The sequence below is a fragment of the Liolophura sinensis genome, chromosome 8 (assembly GCF_032854445.1).
Source record: "Liolophura sinensis isolate JHLJ2023 chromosome 8, CUHK_Ljap_v2, whole genome shotgun sequence".
In the NCBI taxonomy this organism is placed as follows: domain Eukaryota; kingdom Metazoa; phylum Mollusca; class Polyplacophora; order Chitonida; family Chitonidae; genus Liolophura; species Liolophura sinensis.
The window spans coordinates 13,532,075-13,553,214 of NC_088302.1; the positions used below are offsets into that span (position 1 = coordinate 13,532,075).

A 21,140-nucleotide genomic window follows, 5' to 3' on the forward strand; every position below is an offset into this window, starting at 1 on the left:
TTACCCACGGAACATGCGCATGCCTGCAGGAAAAAATGACCGCCCGTGCAATCCCTTCTAGATAGGTTACCGTAATTGACCCACGCAGTCGTTAAATACCGTACAATTGGTATAATGACGCAACACATGACAAATATAGGGCACATGTTTGACAAACAAAGGAAAAAAATACACCCGGGGAGTATAAGAGGATAGTCCTTATATTCCAGTGTACTTGTTGTGATATTGTCATAGTTTGCCACGTGCATTTGTTTAGATCATAGCACATGTGTATGTTTACATCACATGATCAGCTCCCCTATGTTAATATTCATGACGTTGCAGCATAGCGATTGGCTAATAATACGTAAGTAACATACTGCGGGACTGCTCAAGGTGATGAACCGAGTGGAATAGAATGACAGTCTGAAAGGAGACGCTGTTTCGAGTCCTTTATTTACTTATACTTTCTTACGTCAAAAGACGGTAACATAAAAGTATTACATGGTGTCAGAAGTTCAGAATAACCTTCGAGATGGCGGTAATGTTGCAGAAAACTGGTCACGATGGAAGAAACTGATGCACCTCGTGTTTACCGGACCGGATGCAAACAAGTGGAAAGCGGAGCAAAAGCCGTACAGTTCTTGATAAATATCGGACAAAAAGGCAGAGACATTTGCAGAGCATGGCGTTCTAGTGGTGAACTTTCAGAGGAAGATTCTAAGAAGCCAGAGAAACTGTTCGAACTTTTCGAGTACTACTGCAACCCGTAGAAAAACACAACGTAAGTACAACTTAAGTTATTTCATCAACGGGGTCAAAGTCAGTCAGAATCGATAGACGAATGGGTCACTCAGTTAAAACTCATTGACCGTGACTGTAGTTTTCATGATCTAGACGACATGATTAAAGACAGGATTCTCATGGGCTCAAATTCAGGAAAAACTCCTCTTAGAAGATGATCTGACTCTAGAAAAAGCAACAAAAATTGCAAGGGTTCATGAAATATCACGTGAACAATTGAAAGTGTTGAACAAAACTCCCGACGAAGTCCACGAGCTAAATTTGAGAATAAATTTGGAAAGAATAAATTGAAAATTGGTCAACAGAAATTTTAGGGACAAAACCAACAGAAATTTAACAAGTTTCAGAAACGGAACACACATGACAAGCAGGACAATTCTCAGTGTGGTCGGTGTGGATATGAACATAAGAAGTCAGAAACTTGCCCAGCAGTGGGAAAAAATTGTATGAAATGTGGCATCAAAAATCATTTCAGGAGAATGTGTAGGTCTAAATGAGCTCATGCTGTTTGTGAAGGTAATCATAACACAGAGACTGACACTGAAGACAATGTGGTATTTTAGGTACAGTTCACAAAACTGAAAACAACGAAAATGAAGCTTATGCAAACATTGAAATAGGAAACACAGGCAAAACTCTCAGGTGTAAACTGGATACTGGAGCACAGGTAAACTGCATTCCCACAGAAACATACAAAAGACTACTGTCAAGCGAAGTACCTTTACAAACACCCTTTCTCCCCAAGCTGTCAGGATATGGTGGTAATCAACTCAAAGTCACAGGTAAATGCACGGTACCATGCAACTGCAAAAACATTATTCAGAACTTAGAGTTTGTAGTCGTGGATAACCCAGCGAAACCCCTCCTAGATTTCAACGCCTGTAAGCTGCTACGCCTGGTGAAAGTGGTTATGACAATTGATCAACCAATCACAAAGCAGTTTTTGACTAAAGAATCAGTGGTCAAGGAGAACAAGGATATCTTCACAGAGCTTGGTTGTCTTCCAGGAAAAGCCAAAATTAGACTTAAAGACAACGCACTACCAGTTGGACACGCACCGCGGCGTGTCCCCGTAGCATTAAGGGATCGTGTCAAAAATGAACTAAAACGTATGGAGACAATGGGCGTTATCAGAGCCATTGACGAGCCCACAGAATGGGTAAGCTCAATGGTGGCCGTCGCGAAAAAAGACATAATGCGAAAGCGCTGTCAACTCCCTACATTGGAGGACATAACACATAAACTGGCAGGTGCGAAGTACTTCAGTCGGCTCGACGCAAAATCCGGGTACTGGCAGATCCAGCTAGATGATGAAAGTAGTGAACTCACAACATTTAAATCTCCTTTTGGCAGGTGGGCATTTACACTCTTAACTTTTGAACTGCACGACGAGCGACTCAGAGAACTACTTCAGAGATGCCGTGACAAAAACCTGCACCTGAATTCTGCAAAAATGAAAATTGGGGTCACAGAGACAAAGTTCTACGCACACACTCTCACGTCGGAAGGTCTGAAACCTGACCAAGACAAGATTATAGCGATTGCCAGATGCCGACCCCTACCTCGAAAAAGGAACAGGAAACGCTGATGGGTATGATCAATTACCTCACCAAGTTTGTCCCAGGGCTTGCCACAGCCACAGCTCTAATAAAAGAACTCTTAAAAGAAGATGTGGAGTGGCTATGGGACGCAAATTGTGACAAAGCATTTGAAGAGGTGAAATCCATCATCACGCGAACACCAGGGCCGGTGTTAGCATACTATGACGTCACCAAGGACGTCACCCTCCAAGTAGACGCGTCAAAATCAGGCCTTGGCGCGGTCATTCTTCAAGAAGGCAAACCAGTTGCCTATGCTTCACGAGCACTTATGCCGACACAGCAAAACTATACACAGATAGAAAAAGAAATGTTGGCAATTTAGTTTGGGTGAGAGAAGTTTCATTCTTATATCTATGGAAAACAAGTGACAGTACACAGTGATCACAAGCCGCTTGAGATAATCATGCGCAAACCACTGGCTTCAGCACCACCCAGACTACAGCGCATGATGCTGGGCTTACAGCTCTACGTGTGCGGACATACTGTCGAGAAATTACAAATCTGGACATGACGCACATGAAGATCCAACACTGGAAGAGCACGTTCATGCAGTATTTGAACTGATCCCAGTAACTGATCAAAAAGTGGAAAAAATCAAATCGGAAACATAGAAGGATCAAACTCCCATCAAACTTAAACCTGTCATTCACAGAGGCTGGCCACAGACTAAACAACAAGTGGACGCTCATGTGAGAGAATTCTGGCATGTTCGAGAATGTCAAAAGTGACAAAATTGTGATTCCAGCATCATTGCATGTCGACATGCTGCAACGGATACATGCAGGACATTTCGGCATGGAACTTTGCAAACCACGTGCTAGAGAATTTCTCTACTGGCCGCTCATGTGTTCACAAATTGAGGACTATGTGAACAGCTGTAGCACATGTCTTGAACACAGATCCTCCCTACCGAAGGAACCGATGATGTCACCGCCGATAACCGATACAAACGGGCCATGGAAATTGTTAGCCACAGACCTGTTTGAGTGGTACAACCGTAATTATCTCATTGTGGCTGATTATTATAGTACACTATTTTGAGATCACTATTTTTTATTATGAAGAAAGCCCAGACCGATGGTACTGACCCGTACATGGGACTGTTAGTCTACAGAAATACACCCACTGATGGAACCGCTACACCAGCTAAACTCCTAATGAGTCGTCGTCTTCGAGACAACCTCCCAGTCCAACAAAAACGGCTCCGTCCATCTGTACAAAACGTAAAAGATGTACAAAGGCGACTTTCACAGAAACGGATGAACAGTGAGAAATACTACAACCGTAACACCCAATCTCAAAAACCATTAAAGGAAGGAGAGGATGTGTACGTGCAACAACTCAATGGAAAATGGAAACCAGCGATAGTGAGAAAAGTAGCCGACATACCACGATCATATATTGTCTCCACATCTGATGGTGGACATTATCAACGGAACCGTCGTCACATCATTCCGTCCAAACCAGCCCCGCTAGCCAACAGTCCGAACAACAAATCAACAGGCTCGACACCTTCCACCGCTGGAAAACCCATTTCCTCCCGAGACTCCGAAACCACCAGACACATCTCCAATTTCACAGTTCTCACGTTTTGGTCGAGGTATTAAGCCCAATATTTTATCTGATTTGACAACTGGATAAAGTGGAAGTGTGTATGTGTTATTGTGAGCACAGTTTGTTTTGCTCTCAGTTGCAGATCTCAGTCAGAATTCCAGCTCCAACAGTGAATTTGTGAATCAGTGATTAATGTATGCATTCTATTCAGTTCATTGGATTCCATCATTCCTCGGCGTCTCAATGAGTGATGCATTTACAGATAGTTTCGGTTTTTCCATCACTCAGATTCATGGATTTGGATGATTCAAAGTGCTATGATAATTTTATTTGCTATGTTCACTTGTTCCGAATTGTGTGATCTTGATATTCTTCTGAAAGTTTAATGGATGGATAAATTTGTGTTTAACTTTAAAACCTGGTGAACCACGGATATCATTTGACCAACTCCAACTCAAGTTTTAAGTATCAAACTGACTCTACAAATACTTACAGTTTGCAGTGTATTCTATTTTGTTTTAAATTGAAATTTGTTGCATTTGAAATGTATACTTGGGCAGTCCTTTAGAAGCGAACATAAGACGGTAACATAAAAGTATCGCACTTGTTACATTATGAGACACAAGTATCTCGACCTACCATTTTCGTGGCCTTTTCATGTTATAGTTAGTGCGTCCGCCCCTATCAAAGCGGGAAGACCTACCTGCGATCAAACCCGGGCCAGGTCATACCAAAATCATTTAAAAGTTAGTACTTGTTGCTACCTTGCTCAGGCTGAGCCATAGGTGGGAGAATCGTCTGAACGCTGGTCAGAAGTCCATTGTCTAGAACTGGAACTCATATAGCAGAAGGATAGCCAACAAGACAAAACCACGTTATTTCACGGTCTCGACGAGAAATTCCGTGAATGTAACAGTACATGGCTAGGCTGTGGGTGAGGAAATGGGTGCCGGGGTCTCTATCAGCACACAGACCCCCATTACAACTTCCGTTTTTCGGTAGGGTAGTTCTGTGTATTTTAGGGTATAAAGTCTTATTTTGCTCCCAAGCGGCCATGTTTGGTGTACAGGTGCATGCTTGGTATTAAAATGCTGGAAACTGTCTAAACTTTGAAGAGGTATGAGCTTTGTTGATGAAAGTTTGAAATTCTGGGCGAGAGGACACAAGGTGTGAGGTAGTGATGAGGCTGCGAGTGACGTCCCCTTGGCGTTGCTAGGCACGCCTCCCAGCTGCCGGCATGGAAAGGTCCAGATTTTGACAGTCAACCTATGTCAAGATTTTTATGGCTCGTTTCTCGCAGGCTGGGCCAGGTATGCACCAAAGCTTATTGGTCACGGAATGTTTGGGACTGAGCTACAGTGCTAGACGTTAACATTGTCGCTTATGGAAAATGAATGGGGGTCTGAGACCATCAAGTTACTGACCTGTTTTTTTCTCTTCATGGGACATACTGATAAGGTCTCGTCTTACTAAATCGACGTTACATGACATAGGTATGTGGCGACAAGAATTTTTGAGCGATCCCTTACCACTGGTGGGTAAATTCTACCGGTTAGTTCAGAAGCCATCCATTGTTCCTCCACTGGGTGTCCGCATCCAGGAACATGTGCAAGCAGCTGGACTTTGGCTGGATACTATCACCCCCATACGCATCCAGGAAGATCCACCGTGGTTATGTCCTGAGCCTCGGGTTGATACCTCGCTCTCCTCCTTGAAGAAATCTTCCACCAACCCTTTAGTATACCAGCAGGAGTTTAGTAATATGTGTTCAAAGTATCCATTTTATCACCGCATATTCACTGACGGTTCCAAGAATGATGATAGCGTGGCTTCTGCCGCTGTCCTTGGGCCCAGAACCATTTCAACACGGTTTCCAAATTCCTGTTCTGTATTTACTGCGGAAGCCAAGGCAATTTTGTGCGCACTTCGGTCCATTCCAGAACTAGGAGATAGCAAATTTCTCATCTGCTCTGACTCCCTTTCCTGCCTCCAGGCAATTCGGCCTAGTTAGCCTGTACATCCAGACATTATGTCTATCAGGGAGATGTTTAAACGACTTAATGAAGATTTTATCATTGTCTTTTGTTGGGTGCCCGAGCATGTGGGTATCCCTGGGAATACTGCTGCAGATGAAGCCGCGAAGGCGGCTTTGCATTCCGTTACTACCCAAACTGACGTTCCATATTCGGACTTGCGTTCACTTATTTGCTCCTATATCAAGCGCTTGTTTCAGGCTCAATGGGATGACCAGACAACCAATAAACTGCATGATATTCGTCAGTTTGTTGGTCCAGCGCCTTCCCTTTCACGGCATCGTCTCCGCTCTTGCATTTTGAGAAGGTGTCGTATCGGTCACACACGTGCTACGCATGGGTATTTGTTGAAAGGAGAATATGCTCCTCATTGCTTTGCTTGTGATCAACGGTTCACAGTCAAGCACATATTGCTTGACTGTGGCGACTTTGCTCCTGTACGAGATTCCTTTTATCACGTGAGCTCTCTTTCAGAACTTTTCAATTCTGTAGAAAGTGATACTATTTTTGACTTTCTCTCTACCATTGGTATGGCAGGAAAGCTGTGATTTTAAACTACCGTCTGTGTTTGTTATGTGACTTCTGGTGTCCTTTTTTGACTGAATAGTAAATGAATTATCCGTAGTAGATCGACTACTTGACGTTTTATTGTCGCGATAAAACTGAAATATTGTTGAAAGCGACGTTAAAACTTTCACTCACTCACTCACTCTACCGGTTAGTTTTTACCTCCGACGGTAAAATCTTTTCAAAGTGGCTGCTTTTCAAAGTGGCGACAATTTAGCTACATTCTCGACCAGCCCCACGGATTTTCACATTCCTCCTTCATTTTTTTCATACATTTGACCGATTTTTGTTGTGTTCAACAGTTAATATTATCTCTGGCTTCTTACTATTGGTGTGTGGGTAAATTTATGAAATGTAGGTATATTTTCCACATCGAATTTGACATTGTTAATGAAGGTAGCACTTTCGAACTTACCGTGGGTTTCAATTATCGTCAATTCCCTCTTCTAAAGGTTTCTTTGTCAACAACAATATTTAATTATTCTTTTGCTTTTTAAAAAGTAAACACTTTTGTGGGAGGCGTGGTATACTTGTTGTTGGTATAAGGTGGCAAGTTACATAGAAAAATACGTGTATAAATGACACATTTTCAGTGTAAAGTCGATATGAAGTTAGCTCTAGCGGACTGTTCTGACAGTTATGTAATAGCTTACTATGTCAGAACAGCCAGCCAGAGATAGTCCCTATTTAATTAGTACCATAAAGTCCTGTTGTACCATATTTTTTTTATCCTCGAAAACCTGATTTTAACACAAATAACCAACTCAAGCAGAAATATCTTTACGACCAAATATTAGATTGTTGAGTCTATAAATGTTAATTCTTGTTTATGAAAATGCTGGTAATATTTGTTGTTAATGCGCAAATCTGTCTATTCGTTTTCACATGTATTTTGTTTATATTAAAATATGTGCTTTAAAGCCAAAAAAAAAATGATAAAGTTTAAGTGTTACAAATATATTGGAATTTTATACTTAGACCTAAGGTATTGAGAATTTACTTAACTTTGTCTCCCCTCTCTCGTGAACTACAGAGAATAAATTATTCTAGATACCAGTGCTTGATACAGTGTGTTAGGAATATGAAAATATTTCATACAATTTTCCTATATAGGCCTGCCTACTAATTGTTCACCTGTTAAAATGCATAATTAATTGATGAAATCTACTTGTTGGCATACGCCCACACTGAGTGCTTCACATAGCACACATTCAAATTATTACATTTCACCATGTTTTCTGTGTACTCACCAATATGTTCTTTTTTTCAGATTTTCAGTATGTCTCAAAAACCTTGAGACAAGATGGGGCTGGTAAGAAAACACTGGCGTAAACCTACAGTGAATGAAGTGTATTCGTATGGTGCAGATCAACCGAAATTCTCTCATCCAGATGGTGTCTTGCTGATTTTATTTCACAAGCGACAGAACGTGAAGTGACAACTGAACAGTGATTCCGATGGATTACTCCCAGACAAGCTCTGCGTGATTTTAGACAAAACATACCAATATCCTGCCATCATTGTTTTGGATGAGTTTGTGAAATCTGCCTGAACACCCTGAACTATCAAAACCTGCGCAGAGCTCGCTGCACGTTGGAAATTAAAACGGTGTTATATCACTAAAATGTTCCTCATGTTGTTATTTAAATACACGTATTTATATCTGATTTGTTTCCTGTTAAAATGCATGGTACCGGTATTAAAAAGAAAATCCAGAGTATTAAACTGTCTGCTTTCACAAACACCATTGGTAATTGAATGAATGCAGCCTTGGATTATCTGGCACTTTTTTATAATTGGTATCGTGAAATGTCCTTAGAAAAGTATCGAAGTCGTGTTATATGCATGTGTCGTAAAATAAATAAACGATCATATTCAAATATCTTGCCACAAATCCTAACCTTGAAAAGAGAATTTGTATTTCCGTCTGATCTCGCTCTTTTATCGGGGCATTGGTGATTATAAGCACTCTTAACGTTTGCAGAATCGTCTACCAATATAGGGTGCTAGTCTGCATGTCACATGTTGGATCTTGTTCTAGCTTTGGTTGGTGCTTTACCCCGAGCTCATGGGTTTCCTGTACCCATATGATAAATCTTGTACATGTACAAGTGAAATATTCAACTATGAAACAATCACTATCAAATACATTGTTGTCTTACAGAACTTCCCGTTGTCGTAATTTTCCCAACACAACGGCGTTTGCGCCATATTTTCCCACCATGCATCAGCCGTTTCTCAAACGTTTGTAGCGCAATAAAGGGAAAAAATACATGGGTGCGCAGATACGTCACACAATGTATTAGAGACCGAAGAAAAGCGTAAAGTGCCGTAAAGACTAGCTATAGGGAAGTTGCATACTTCTTTGTAATGGACCTTCCACCTAATCTAGAACAAGTTAACTTGATGCCTGGCACAGACGATCCAACTTTACATAGCTGGGCGTAAAACACGGAAAATCTCAACCAAACAACGTTCCTTCGAAAGCTGACACATTAACATTTACATTGATGTATAAATCGACAAACAAATTAACATGCTTTCACCTGGTTACACGAAGGCTGAAACCCGTAAGTTTGTATGTTTTTTGTTCAGTCGGACATTTTTTGTTCAGTTGGCCAAATCCGGTTACTGGAAAAAGACCGTCAAGCGACAGTTCTAGCTTCATTTCTCAGCAGTGGAAGCCGCTGCGTGGATCCATCGTATTTCTACCACCGACCAAGTAAAATGTTCTTTTAATAAAACACTTTGAATTACCTTTATTGGCCATGGTCTACGGAAGTAATGCAGCTTCTTTTGTTTCTACTCCATACATGTACAGCTGTCACTTCTACTTGCCCCTATCACTGTAATCCGTGAGGGCGATTAAAGTTCATTCGCTCTGATTGTTCCCTGATTTAGAATATAGTGTGTACGTAGATAAGTACGTTTGTGAAACGGTCCCCAGACACCTGCATGACCTCACTAAGCAGATAAATCTATGGGTCGAAACAGACATTCGTATACCTGTCATCAAGCAAATAAGGTCAATTCACAAAACGATGTGTCACACAAACCATCAGAAAAAGTATATGAAGAACAAAATAGGACGGAATTATGCAAAGGGAAGCAGTCAACAGCTTTCAGTCATTTGGGAAAGACGCAAGGTTTGTTCTAGGCGAATGAGTGGAATCGGTATTCAAATCGTGTACCATGCTAGAATATAAGTTGTCGATAAAATGTCTATTTCGGTTGCGCTTTGACTGGACATGTTCATATATCCAACATGGTGATCTAATTCACCACGCTGAATATACGGCTCCTAGCCCCGGGTAAAGGGGAATTAGACAATCATGTTAAACTTGGAGTCAAAGTGTTCGATGAAATAACCTTGACACACTAGTTTTTACAATGGTAACTTATGACGTTTATTGAAGTAGCCTCACAACACACTGGAGCTAACAAATACTACAAGACGAGATATGTACACGCGATATGCAGGGCTCCCCCGGTGTGTTACTGTCCCAGTAAGGATGTCATAGTGTCAAAATTGTCACCTCTGTGACGTCACTAACCGGACAAAGCCGGCAGACACCATACTGGGCAAACTGTTTGCCGTGAAATCAAAACAAAGCTGATAACAGAACAAACCTATTCTTTGACAATGGCTTGTGGTTCCCTACTGACACCTCTATCATTCAATTCATTAAGTCCTTGCCGAAACTACAAATCTGAAATTCGAAACCCAGGAGACAAAGAATATGGAGTCCGACACTTTGGGATAACTGTGTAATTACGAGGATTTATTGGAATTAACTCATGACTAAATATGTATTCACAATACACATTTTACACAATGCACTATACATTTTAGAAAGTAATAAGTTTAAATGTATTTCAATGACTTGCTTAGCAAAATTCGTATCTACATTAAATAAATCCACAACATCATTTTCAGGGAATCAGATAATTTAACCTCTTCGAGAACAGTAATATTACAACATTAAAATAGAAGTTACGTACATTGTAAGAGATTGGCTATACGACACTGATGGTGTGTTCTGTATATTATACAATGGAGATATGAATTTCAGAATTAGCACAGAGTATTACTGCTCAGGATGTGATCGTGGCATAACAAATATTTACAAACGGCCTAACTTTGAACTCGATATAACAAATGTTTACAAATGGTTCAGACAGTTTTAGACGTGATAATCATAGCAAATGATGAGAACATCACAAGTACATTTTATAAGTGAATTTTTGTCAAGCAATAGCGAATTGTATTAAACATACATAATATTCAGCATTCACAATTACATTTTTTTACAGGTTTTGGGCGATTGACTTTTTATGAATATCAAGTCCTACTTCAATTCAAATGGTGCACATTTATCTGGGTACAGTAAAATTTCGTTTACCATGTTACGAAATTCGATAAAGTTGGCCAGAGAGAAAATATGGTCGATGAGAGGACGGGAAACCATAGACTCGATCTCAGCTTTTCCAGAAGTTCCGTAGTCGCCGATAGCCAAGGCAAAGACAAAAGCCTTCACCTGAAGTCGTCTAACGGCATTTGGCAAGGCGGCTCCGCAGTTAGAGTGTCCGTCTGTTAAAACCAGTACTTCCTTCACGGACTCTGTAGCCGATCGGATTCCTGTGGGAAGTAAAAAATATACTGTTGTGGACTCTGAACTTATTAACGTTATTATATATAAGGGCAGCGAAATGGGACATAAATGAACCCGTCTGCGTTAGTGATTACAAAGTACTATTGTAATCCAACTGCTTGATTTTCTTTCATTGCCAAGACAAAACTATTACCCGAGCGCAAAAGAGTCTTCGTCATATATCTGACAAAGAAAATAAAATAAGGTTCAAGTGAAAATGTGACGAAAATACAGAGTTATCAGTAAACGATCAGAAATGGCAGTGAAGACAATAAGGATACTTGAACAATGACTACAATATCCACAATAGATTTACATATCTGTGATCGATTTATCCATCAATCAAATTACGTATCATATTGGGTATAAAGTGTAATGTATTTTTTTTTCAAAACGGTTCGCGTTATTTCCAAGTGTACGGTTTCATTCATCAAATAGTTGAAATGCATACCTGTTTTAAAGGTATTCACAATATCTTTGAGGGTTACATTGCATCAAATAATTAAACTGCGTTATGTTTCTTGAATAAAATGCAACATTTTCCAAAAGTAAATTAATGGCTGTACCTGTGTCGGGTTCAAACATATATTGGCGAGCATATTCGAAAGCATCACCGGTACAGGTGGAACCTCTTGCTTGAGGCATGGCCAGTATGGCGTTTTTCACACTGTTGATGGTCCAGTGGGCTTTGAAGTTGAAGTTGAGCACAACCCGGCTGGAGAATGTGATAATGGCGATCCTATTATTTTGTCGACCCCTACCAATGGACCCACAGAGTCGCTCTATCAGCTCGGCAAGTTTCTGTTTCGTTGTCGTCCAATCGCTGCTACTTATACTTCCGCTCATGTCAATCATGAAGAGGAGATCACGTGGCAGTAATGTGACTCCACCATCGCCACCACCAAGCACATGTGCTTCCCGGTTGGGGGCCTCTACTAGTCCCGGAAGTCCAACGGCACGAGAGCTATCGGGGATGAAACTGTAGTAGTGAGTATGGCCAGTCATAAACTTATTGTGGAACTTCTGCTGGACTCCCTGTCTGGACCATGGATCTGAGGAAAACAAGTGTAAGCTCCAAATAAATATGTAGGTAATAAATACAAATGTATGCGCCACAGACAGGATGTAGAGCGGCGTAATAACGCAACATGCGCGCATTAAATATTTTTGACAGCATTATTTGTGTTGTTGTACTTTGCTGATAAGTATGTACACTGGTTTCGGAAATCAACAGCAGTTTTTTTTTAAATATTCGAAGTTCGAATATGGTAGCTGTCATTAAGATTTAAAACATCTATTACCTTAAGATTTTATAATTTCGTTCATCCAAAATATTTGGACTTTTAGCAAATATCGGCTTAGAGAAGCCGCTTCCAAATACTATACCCATGCGTCACTGCCTACATATTCGCCTGGGCTTTTCAGGAGATGGCGCGTCAGTATAATATCAATTAGCTTTGATTGGTGTTTTACGCCCTACTTAAAAATATTCCACTTATACGAAAGCGACTGCATCGGTGAGAAGCTCCTGGGTCATTGCGACGCGCTGGTACGCTGTGCTGCTAGGTCCTTCTATAAAAAGGATTAACAAAATTTGTAATGCTCTAACCTGCTCTAGAGGCCGTTTCTGTCAGTGTCGGACATGGGCTTCCACCATTTCGAGGAGACCGGACAATCTCTCGTGTGCGGGTTCGTGTGCCTCCGGGCGCAGGCGCTGACCAGGCTGACCATTCTGACCAGACGGAAACCCCACAGTTCGTTCTTCTTGTACCCCATCTGTTTCCTTCTACTGACATGGCCAAGTACGCCAACAACACCAGGCATACGATTAATTTCATTTTCACAATTGTTTCTGTAAAGAAAAGCAGTAATTCGTAAATAGAACTTAAAAAAGGATTAATTACCACGAGTGAGTTATTTACCAACATATTTGATCGGCATTTAATGCTATTCTCAAAAATATTTCGACCTCGAAAAAAAAATGGTGTTGATAATTTAGTAGGCCTATCTTTCTGGCGCAGTGCACCTATTGAGGACTGACAAATAAAATACCAAAAATTTGTGGGTACTATTCAGGAAAGATCATTTATCAATCCTCCCTCATGTTCGCATTCAGCCAAAAACTCAACGTCCCCCTTTCCCACTCCTTGCACCACCCCACACCCACACCCACATTAAGAGACCGCAGTTTGTATACATTGGAAATTGGAAATTCAACGCTTACACTATGAAGCTATGATGCCAAGCAATAATAAAAAAAAAACAATAAAGAAAACGTCACACTCCAAGAAGGATACCTACATTTATGCAGATACGTCTGAGGAAGTACGCAAGCAGATCTCTGTCTACCTTCTATCGCTGCTGGATACGAGGTCACAGCTTTGCCTCTTTCCATCCTCGGTGGCTCTTTATATACGAGTTAGCATCGTACTAACATCCGGCTGGCATGTGCAATGAGGTCACCCGTACTAGGTCACTACGCAATCGAACAGTAACCAGACTCCCAAAGATCGCATCAGTACGCAAGCGATGATTGGCTGCAGCTCAGAGGTCAGGCTGTGGTTGGGCGCCCGGTTTGGTCTCTCACAGAACCCGCGTGTTTATCATCCGGCTTTCCAATGACCATATGTTTTTACTCAGCACCACCTCCACCCCCCGTCCTCTCTCCGTCACAGATTTTATCAGCCCTTTGTCCCTTTTGTAAGCAACATTTTACGAACACCATTATTATTGACAAAATCTTGGCTTTTTATAATTACGGTACAACTTTCAGTAAGATTGTGTAATGAGAATTACTTAATTGGCATTGTATACGCGATTTCTTGCAAGGAATGGCAATGGATATATATTTATAGAAATGTACCTTAAAGCTGCATACAGGTTAATTTTGGTAATTTTGTACGAATTATATTTTCACTTGCAATACTTCCGGCTGCAAAAATATGGTAACTTCGTTATTTATTTATTTGATTTGTGTTTTATGCCATACTCAAGAATATTTTACTTATGCGACGGTGGCCATTATTATGGTGGGAGGAAACCAACGACCATCCGCAGGTTAGCAAAAATATGGTGGCCTGATATATGATTTCATTATTGTTTAAATATACCTATAACACAAATTTAGAGAGTTTTACATGTTTACTATATAAACGTATTGATTTAACATACATAATTTAAAGAAGACAAGTGTCTTAAATGGACAAATGTAAACGTTCAGTTATTTGGGTGGAGACTGGAATATACCAGTACCTGAAGATGTACACGTTTACTGACTGTTACTTACCTAATGTGAACGATTACTATTTCAAGGAAAAATAGCTTCGTTCATCTTGTGATAATCACATATATAAAAGCTAAATAGATAAACATTTGCTCTGTATCTGTAAAACTTATACAGTATTCGCTGAATGTTTACTACAAATTTTAACAGTGTGTATTGGGCACAATCTCAGGAAAGATTGGGATATAACTCACCGATTTATTAATATATGTTTATATTCCCACACAAATGTCAGGCGTCTTTTTTTTTTTTCGTGATAGATTATGATTTTGCCAGTAGGCCTATGAAAAGCAGTTAAATTTGTTTAACGCCACACGCAGGATTTTTTCACTTATACGACCGATGGCAGTCAGGCTTGTGGACGAAAGTGAACCGGGTGTCATGCGCCGAGGCATGCATAAGGGAGGTTACTGATAGACTTCTGATTCAAACATGTGGCGTACTGATATGGACACCATGTTTATAAGATACAAGTGCTTTTCGATGAACGTTAGACTGCACAAACAGCCACACAACTGTATGGTGCCGTTATAGTTGTACGTCGTTTCAATAATAATAATGAAGTTGAGGCATCACCACGTAAATGTCCTCTCCGGCCGTATGTGGGAAGGTCGTCGCAACCTGCGGATGGTCGTGGGTTTCCCCCGGGCTCTGCCTGGTTTCCTCCCACCCTAATGCTGGTCGCCGTCGTATAAGTGAAATATTCTTCAGAACTGCGTAAAACACCAATCAAATCAAATAAATAAATAAATCACCACGTAAATGTAAAAGGTTTCACAAACTTTGGATCCCCATGCCGAGATCACGATCACGTGACAATGTGTTTTTGGTTCTAAAATTTTCCTTGGTAAACAAGATACTAATTGTTGACAGTTAATCAGTAACCAGTGTCGTAGACTGAAATCTAAACCGACTTGAAATCATTGACCCCAGGGGTGTAACATCTACTGATATATGATATATATGAGAGCGGGACCTCATAGTGTACATGTACTGATATATATATATTAAACTTTCTCACAATTTATTCTGATCATTCCTATCATTTTTAAGCACACTCTTGGACATAAACTCACAAATATTATAAATTATATCTCTAGTTGAATAGCGTCGTTATTTCACAAAGAGAGCCTATGCTCGAGCTACCATCGGATTGAATTGGGCTCCATACTTCCGGGCCGAGCTTTAGACCTATTTGTTCGCTGAAACTGTATCGCATAGTGTATATTGTAATTTGCCCACCAATCGATCGTTTTCTGTTCATATGTGGATAAAGGTGTAGAATACAGATAACAGAATTACATAGAACATATTTGATAGTTGTTTAGTTCCTAACTAAGCATTCACGATTAGGATTTGAGATTGAGAAAGAGATGATTCCGAAAGCTGAACCTCGTTCTCATTTAATGCAGTGAGATATATTCGATAGATATTGTACATCCCTTGTATATGGCACTCAGTGATTAAAAAGTTCAGAAATTTTAGAATCAAAACTTAGATGGTCCCAACGTCCCTATTATTTCAAAATAAAGGTTGTGATAGACTAACAGTGTATTATGTTATAATAATAATGCATTATATAATAGCGAATGTAATAACTGAATTTTTGTTGAAAACGAATGAATGATTTATTTATTTATTTATTTATTTGATTGGTGTTTTACGCCGTACTCAAGAATATGCCACTTATACGACGGCGGCCAGCATAATGGTGGGTGGAAACCGGGCACAGCCCGGGGGAAGCCCACGACCATCCGCAGGTTGCTGCAGACCTTCCCACGTACGGCCGTAGAGGAAGCCAGCATGAACTGGACTTGAACTTACAGCGACCGCATTGGTGAGAGACTCCTGGGTCATTACGCTGCGCTAGCGCGCTAACCAACTAAGCCACGGAGGCCCCATGAATGAATGAATGAATGAAGGAGTGAGTGAAAGATTATGGCTTAGCGACAAAGCCACAAATATTTCAGTCATATATCATTGCCAGAAAAATAACAGATAATATTTTTCAGTGTGTCATCGTCCAGAAATAGATCAAAGTATTACACACGTACTTTGGACCCATGCAGCATTTCTGAGTTTCCCACTATACCACACAAACAACAACTACACAACTTACACGAGCTGTATTTGAAACCACAACTTTTCTTTGGGTGTTTATTTCTACGGGACCATATACACGAGGACAGTTGGGCGCAGACAGATTTAATTATTTTTTTTTTATCACATCAGTTTTTAACTGTTCTAAAAGTTCACCAACCTTTTTTTTACTAGATAAACACCGTCATAAATATTATTGATGGGGAATGGGGTTACTTTTCTTGTTGTTGACAAGGATAGTGTTGCGTGGAAAAGATGTAAATGGCAGAGAACGCATTCATTGGCTAACCGATATACACAGGCTGCGATTGGCCGTGTGTTTGCCGGCCGGCTTTCTCATATGCTGTGCCGTATTTGTTTGTCGACCTGAATTAAACAAATATAGGTCAGTCTACGTCCGGGAGAAGTCTTTTTCGAGGGCTATAAATACGCGAAACATTTTGTGAGGAGCCAAAAGCCTCCTTCAGCAGCTTTCTGACAACAGTCACTGATTCGCCTAATTCCGCTAAGATGGTTTACACTATGGCTGTTTTCCTGTTGGGCACCTTCGTCTTCGGTACCCATGCATGGGGTCCGACAGACTGCGCCTACTCCGTCTGGAGCGAATGGAGATCTTATAACAGCGGGACTTTCCAGTTCCGCACTCGGGACATCCTCCGTAACGCCAGGCAAGGTGGCCAGCCATGTGTTGGGGACAGAGTTGAATACAGACCAGTCAACGGTAAGACAATAAGTCAACTTTGTAGGATAGCAGCTGTTCCAGAGATATATCGCTCAGTTACGCATATCGTTATATCTATGAAACTCTTGTGGACGTACGACAAAAACATGTTGGTGTGAAGTTAAGGAAACCACGCCAATCCTGACACATTGTACGAACAGCCTCACAGCGTACCGGTAACAGCTCCATGACAATGCGATAAAGATGAAATAGGATCAGCCACAGCTGTCTTTTCATGAAAACTTTTTGCCAAATGTTTTTAAAGCAAAATTTCTGCAAAGCTAATCGAAGTTCTGGATCTGTGGCTGAAACTTTTTGTTTGGCGTTTTCGCACAGTTTCATCGTGGTTGATTGATCAGTACTTTGTGGACATCTTGTAATATATATAATGTACTACAAATTTTATAAGGTCAATTCATACTTAAATACGTGATTAAATAAAAAAGCACGCAAGATAGATGCATCTGCGTCTTATATGTACACTTGTATAATGGCATTCAGCACATACATATGTTTGGTATTGTGATTTGATATTACGTTCAAAATCATCATGTCATGGCGGTGTCTGCGTGTAGCCAAAAAGCCTCTTATCCACCAACACGGTGATAGTAATCTGACATCGCGCGATTGGCATTTCCTATGTCTGTGTAAACATTTGCTAGGAAATTTCTAGTACAATTTCTGTATACGGCCTTGCTTTGGTTTAAACGCCGTAATGCACAGCGAATTATGAGAAAAAGTTACCGTACGAAGAAAACCTTTGTTCGCGAAATTTTAAGCTTGTTCCAGGTACAGCCCTCAACTTAAAGCAAATCTGGAACTTCGTCTTAACAATTGTCCTCTTTGTTTCATTTCAGCGCAACTCGATCCGGGTTTTGAGGGATTTTTGTCCATGTTTTTGGCGGGAAACGCCCCGTCGTTCAACTTAGCAGGAGGAGGGTTCTATACGCTGTCACGTGACTTTGTCATTCTTCTCGACACAACAGTAAATGTCCAGTTGTTCCCATATTATAAATCTCTGGTGTCGAACATCTTGGGGAAGGTATGCGGGGATTTCTCAAGCAACCCCAGTGACAACCGAGTCACTATGGCGTCGTTTGACAGCTCAGAGACGGCGATTCACACATTTTCTGATACCCAGTCAAGGGAGATAATGCAGGACAAAGTCCTGAAGGTTCCTAGATCCCAGTACAGCACTTACGCTAACATCATACCGGCAGCTGACTTTGCCAGGACCACTTTGCACAGTGATACTTCAGGTATTATTGAGTACATTGCTATACAATATAAAATATAAGTACTTAATTTCATATATATTAATCCATCTTGTCCCAGATGTACCAGACTCGAATCCAGCCCTCATGTTATTTATTTATTCATTTGGTGTTTATTATTATTATTTCACTCATAGACTTAAGTTTTAATAACTCAGGATTATATCAGACACTTGCCGAAGGTTGATGGATTAACCCATTCCGGTCACTCTGGTTTCCTCCACCCTTAAAGTTTTCTTCAGACTGGCATCCAGTATTTATGTAGACCTATACGGTAATATTCAAAATTATGGAGAGGTGATGACAGTTATATAAGAATCATCAGTCTATCAAAATATATTTTATAGTATGCAATTGAGCTTTTATCCGTTCATTCATTCTCTTCAGGCACCAGAACATATAACAATGCAACAAAGGAAGTTCTCCTTGTGACGTCATCTCCGGATTACTGCTCGCGCGGTCTGACCAGAGCCTTGAATCGTCTTCGTACCGTAGCCGAAGTTTACATCCTTGTCATTGGTCGCACTAGTAACTCCTGCCTGGAGAGCCTTGCCACTTCTCCGACCGAGTTTCACTTCCGGCAGCTTGAGGACGTCGCTGCTATCACGGACGGTTCTGCACTTTTGTTAGATCAGTCGCAAGGAAACAACTTCTGCGTTCGCAACACGGGTGGTGGACAACACTACTGAGAGAGTCGGTAACTGACCAAAGTGTTACTTGAAGCCTTCCATGATTCAACTTAAGTTTAATGTGCATATTTGGTGAAGTAATTTGCCAGTATTATTATATCTGTCGCTTTAGAAGTTATCTCAAACGGCCATAAGCATTGTCCTTGGATTTTATATCCAAGTCCACCAAATGTTGAAGTGTATCGGTTGTAGCGCTCTAAGCATCCTTGTACATATGTGCGTAGAACCATTGCTTATTCATTTTTGTAAAACGTGATTCCACACCATCGTTGTAAGTAGAAGACATCTAAGTTATTTTAGAGTTGTTCAGGGTGAAATTTCCAACCTGATACTAGATCCTGGAATATGACAATGTTCAAAACATGATTAAAGATTCACAACTGTACATAAAAGATATGGATTGATAATAATAAACCTTTTTAGTGTATCTCGAAGATTTATGTCATTTATCTTTATGTCATATGAAATGGCGTTTTCTGGCTGTGAATGATCTCGGATGAATGAATAAATGCGCTGAATCCTGCACGGTCATCGACGAAAAATCTAAATACACACAAGAATGCGTTTTGGTTTATATGCTCCATGACTCCTCGCCTGATTGACTGATGCTAGTCGCCATGCTCAAGAATATTCACTTATAAGCCCAAAGTACACCACCAGCATTTAGAACGTAACTGACCAAATTCCTCGCATTTAATCTACAAATTTTCACAAGAATAGCAAGCTTGATGTACCTCATATTATTTTCTACTAATCCAAAGCGCCAGAGAGCGGCTAATTTTGATCCAGCACCACCTATGGACCGCGAGTGAAACATTCCAATAGCCAACGCTAAGGGTTAGACTTTACATCTTTTTCATACATGGTTGATTTCTTACCCAGTAACAATCATATGTTTATGATTATGTTACATTCCAACGGGTTTCACAGAGAACCAGTTATGCGCAAAAAGGTCCACGCGGTTCTCTAAAGAGCCATAAGGAACCAAGATTTGTGAGATTGTAGTGCATCCTCACTAAAACGCCATGCACGCAATGCACGCGATGCGTGCTGAAGACACTAGACACGATACCCCACCCACTAACATTATATACTGACACTGCGCGCCTACCTTGCTTTTATTTATATTACACCACATGTAAGAAAGATGGTCAGCAACTTGCCAAAAGCCGATGATTTAATCCTCCACCCAAATGTCTGATACGGGTCACTTAGTATCAGTTTACCAATATAGATAGTACAGATACTTTCTGGATGGTAATGATTAGAGCTACATATATTCCAGGCAAATAGAGAAAATTTGATTTGATAAGCGGATATAGATTTTTCTTTTCTTTTTTTTGCAAGTAACGATCAATAAGAAAATTTACTGAGATTTAACGCCCTACTCGAAAATAGTACACTTCTACCAGGAGGTTTGCATTATGGGCGGAGGAAATCGGACTGAGCCTTGAAAAAAAGCATCGCTCTTCGTCAGATACACATCTTATGACCAACGAGAGCTGGCGATGAGCCCGTGATCTCATTGGCCAAGTACCGTTAGGCTGCAGCGCGTGGAGACGCTTCACCTTAAAGAAGACCATTTCATTTGACAACTAGGCCGGTGTAAAAAGAACAGAAGATACTTTTAATGGTGTTAAAATGGTTGTAAAGTAAGAAAAGGCTATATTTCGGCCTACTCTTTAAATAAATAAAATAAATAAATATAAATTTTAAGTACTGTATTACCCATTTTAAACCGTAGCACGTGTACAGAGCTAGGGGGCTAATATTTTGTGTAAGGTTATTATTTGGGCCATTCTGAAGTAATAGCAAAAAATTCGATTGGTGTAGATCAACTGTCGTAAGTCTTAGCGAGACCAAATAAAGGATGCATAACCTGC

General features: G+C 40.5%; 2 protein-coding genes across 2 annotated transcripts; one reads left to right on the top strand and one right to left on the bottom strand.

Moving 5' to 3' along the window:
• Nucleotides 1-10,341: 10,341 nt before the first annotated feature.
• LOC135472554 (integrin alpha-X-like) lies at nt 10,342-13,642 on the bottom strand. Its single transcript, XM_064752108.1, has 4 exons — nt 13,492-13,642; nt 12,800-13,042; nt 11,757-12,242; nt 10,342-11,177 (listed from the first exon to the last, which is right to left on the bottom strand). The coding sequence occupies exons 2-4, from the start codon at nt 13,026-13,028 to the stop codon at nt 10,888-10,890; spliced, it is 1,005 nt and encodes a 334-aa protein (XP_064608178.1). The 5' UTR covers nt 13,029-13,042; nt 13,492-13,642; the 3' UTR covers nt 10,342-10,887.
• A 3,386-nt stretch (nt 13,643-17,028) lies between these two features.
• LOC135472745 (uncharacterized) lies at nt 17,029-19,817 on the top strand. Its single transcript, XM_064752407.1, has 3 exons — nt 17,029-17,294; nt 18,152-18,553; nt 18,956-19,817. Exons 1-3 carry the CDS (start codon nt 17,084-17,086, stop codon nt 19,255-19,257), a joined length of 915 nt encoding a protein of 304 aa, XP_064608477.1. The 5' UTR covers nt 17,029-17,083; the 3' UTR covers nt 19,258-19,817.
• The last annotated feature ends 1,323 nt before the right edge of the window (nt 19,818-21,140 follow it).

What these genes read in the sequence shown, in the direction of transcription:
- LOC135472554 (XM_064752108.1), bottom strand. Translation starts at nt 13,028, where the DNA reads ATGAAATTAATCGTATGCCTGGTGTTGTTGGCGTACTTGGCCATGTCA. An exon ending in AGAAACGGCCTCTAGAGCAG is followed by an intron (nt 12,243 to 12,799) that starts GTTAGAGCATTA and finishes TGTTTTCCTCAG; the next exon opens with ATCCATGGTCCAGACAGGGA. An exon ending in TATGTTTGAACCCGACACAG is followed by an intron (nt 11,178 to 11,756) that starts GTACAGCCATTA and finishes TACTTCCCACAG; the next exon opens with GAATCCGATCGGCTACAGAG.
- LOC135472745 (XM_064752407.1), top strand. Translation starts at nt 17,084, where the DNA reads ATGGTTTACACTATGGCTGTTTTCCTGTTGGGCACCTTCGTCTTCGGT. An exon ending in TGAATACAGACCAGTCAACG is followed by an intron (nt 17,295 to 18,151) that starts GTAAGACAATAA and finishes GTTTCATTTCAG; the next exon opens with CGCAACTCGATCCGGGTTTT. An exon ending in TTTGCACAGTGATACTTCAG is followed by an intron (nt 18,554 to 18,955) that starts GTATTATTGAGT and finishes CATTCTCTTCAG; the next exon opens with GCACCAGAACATATAACAAT.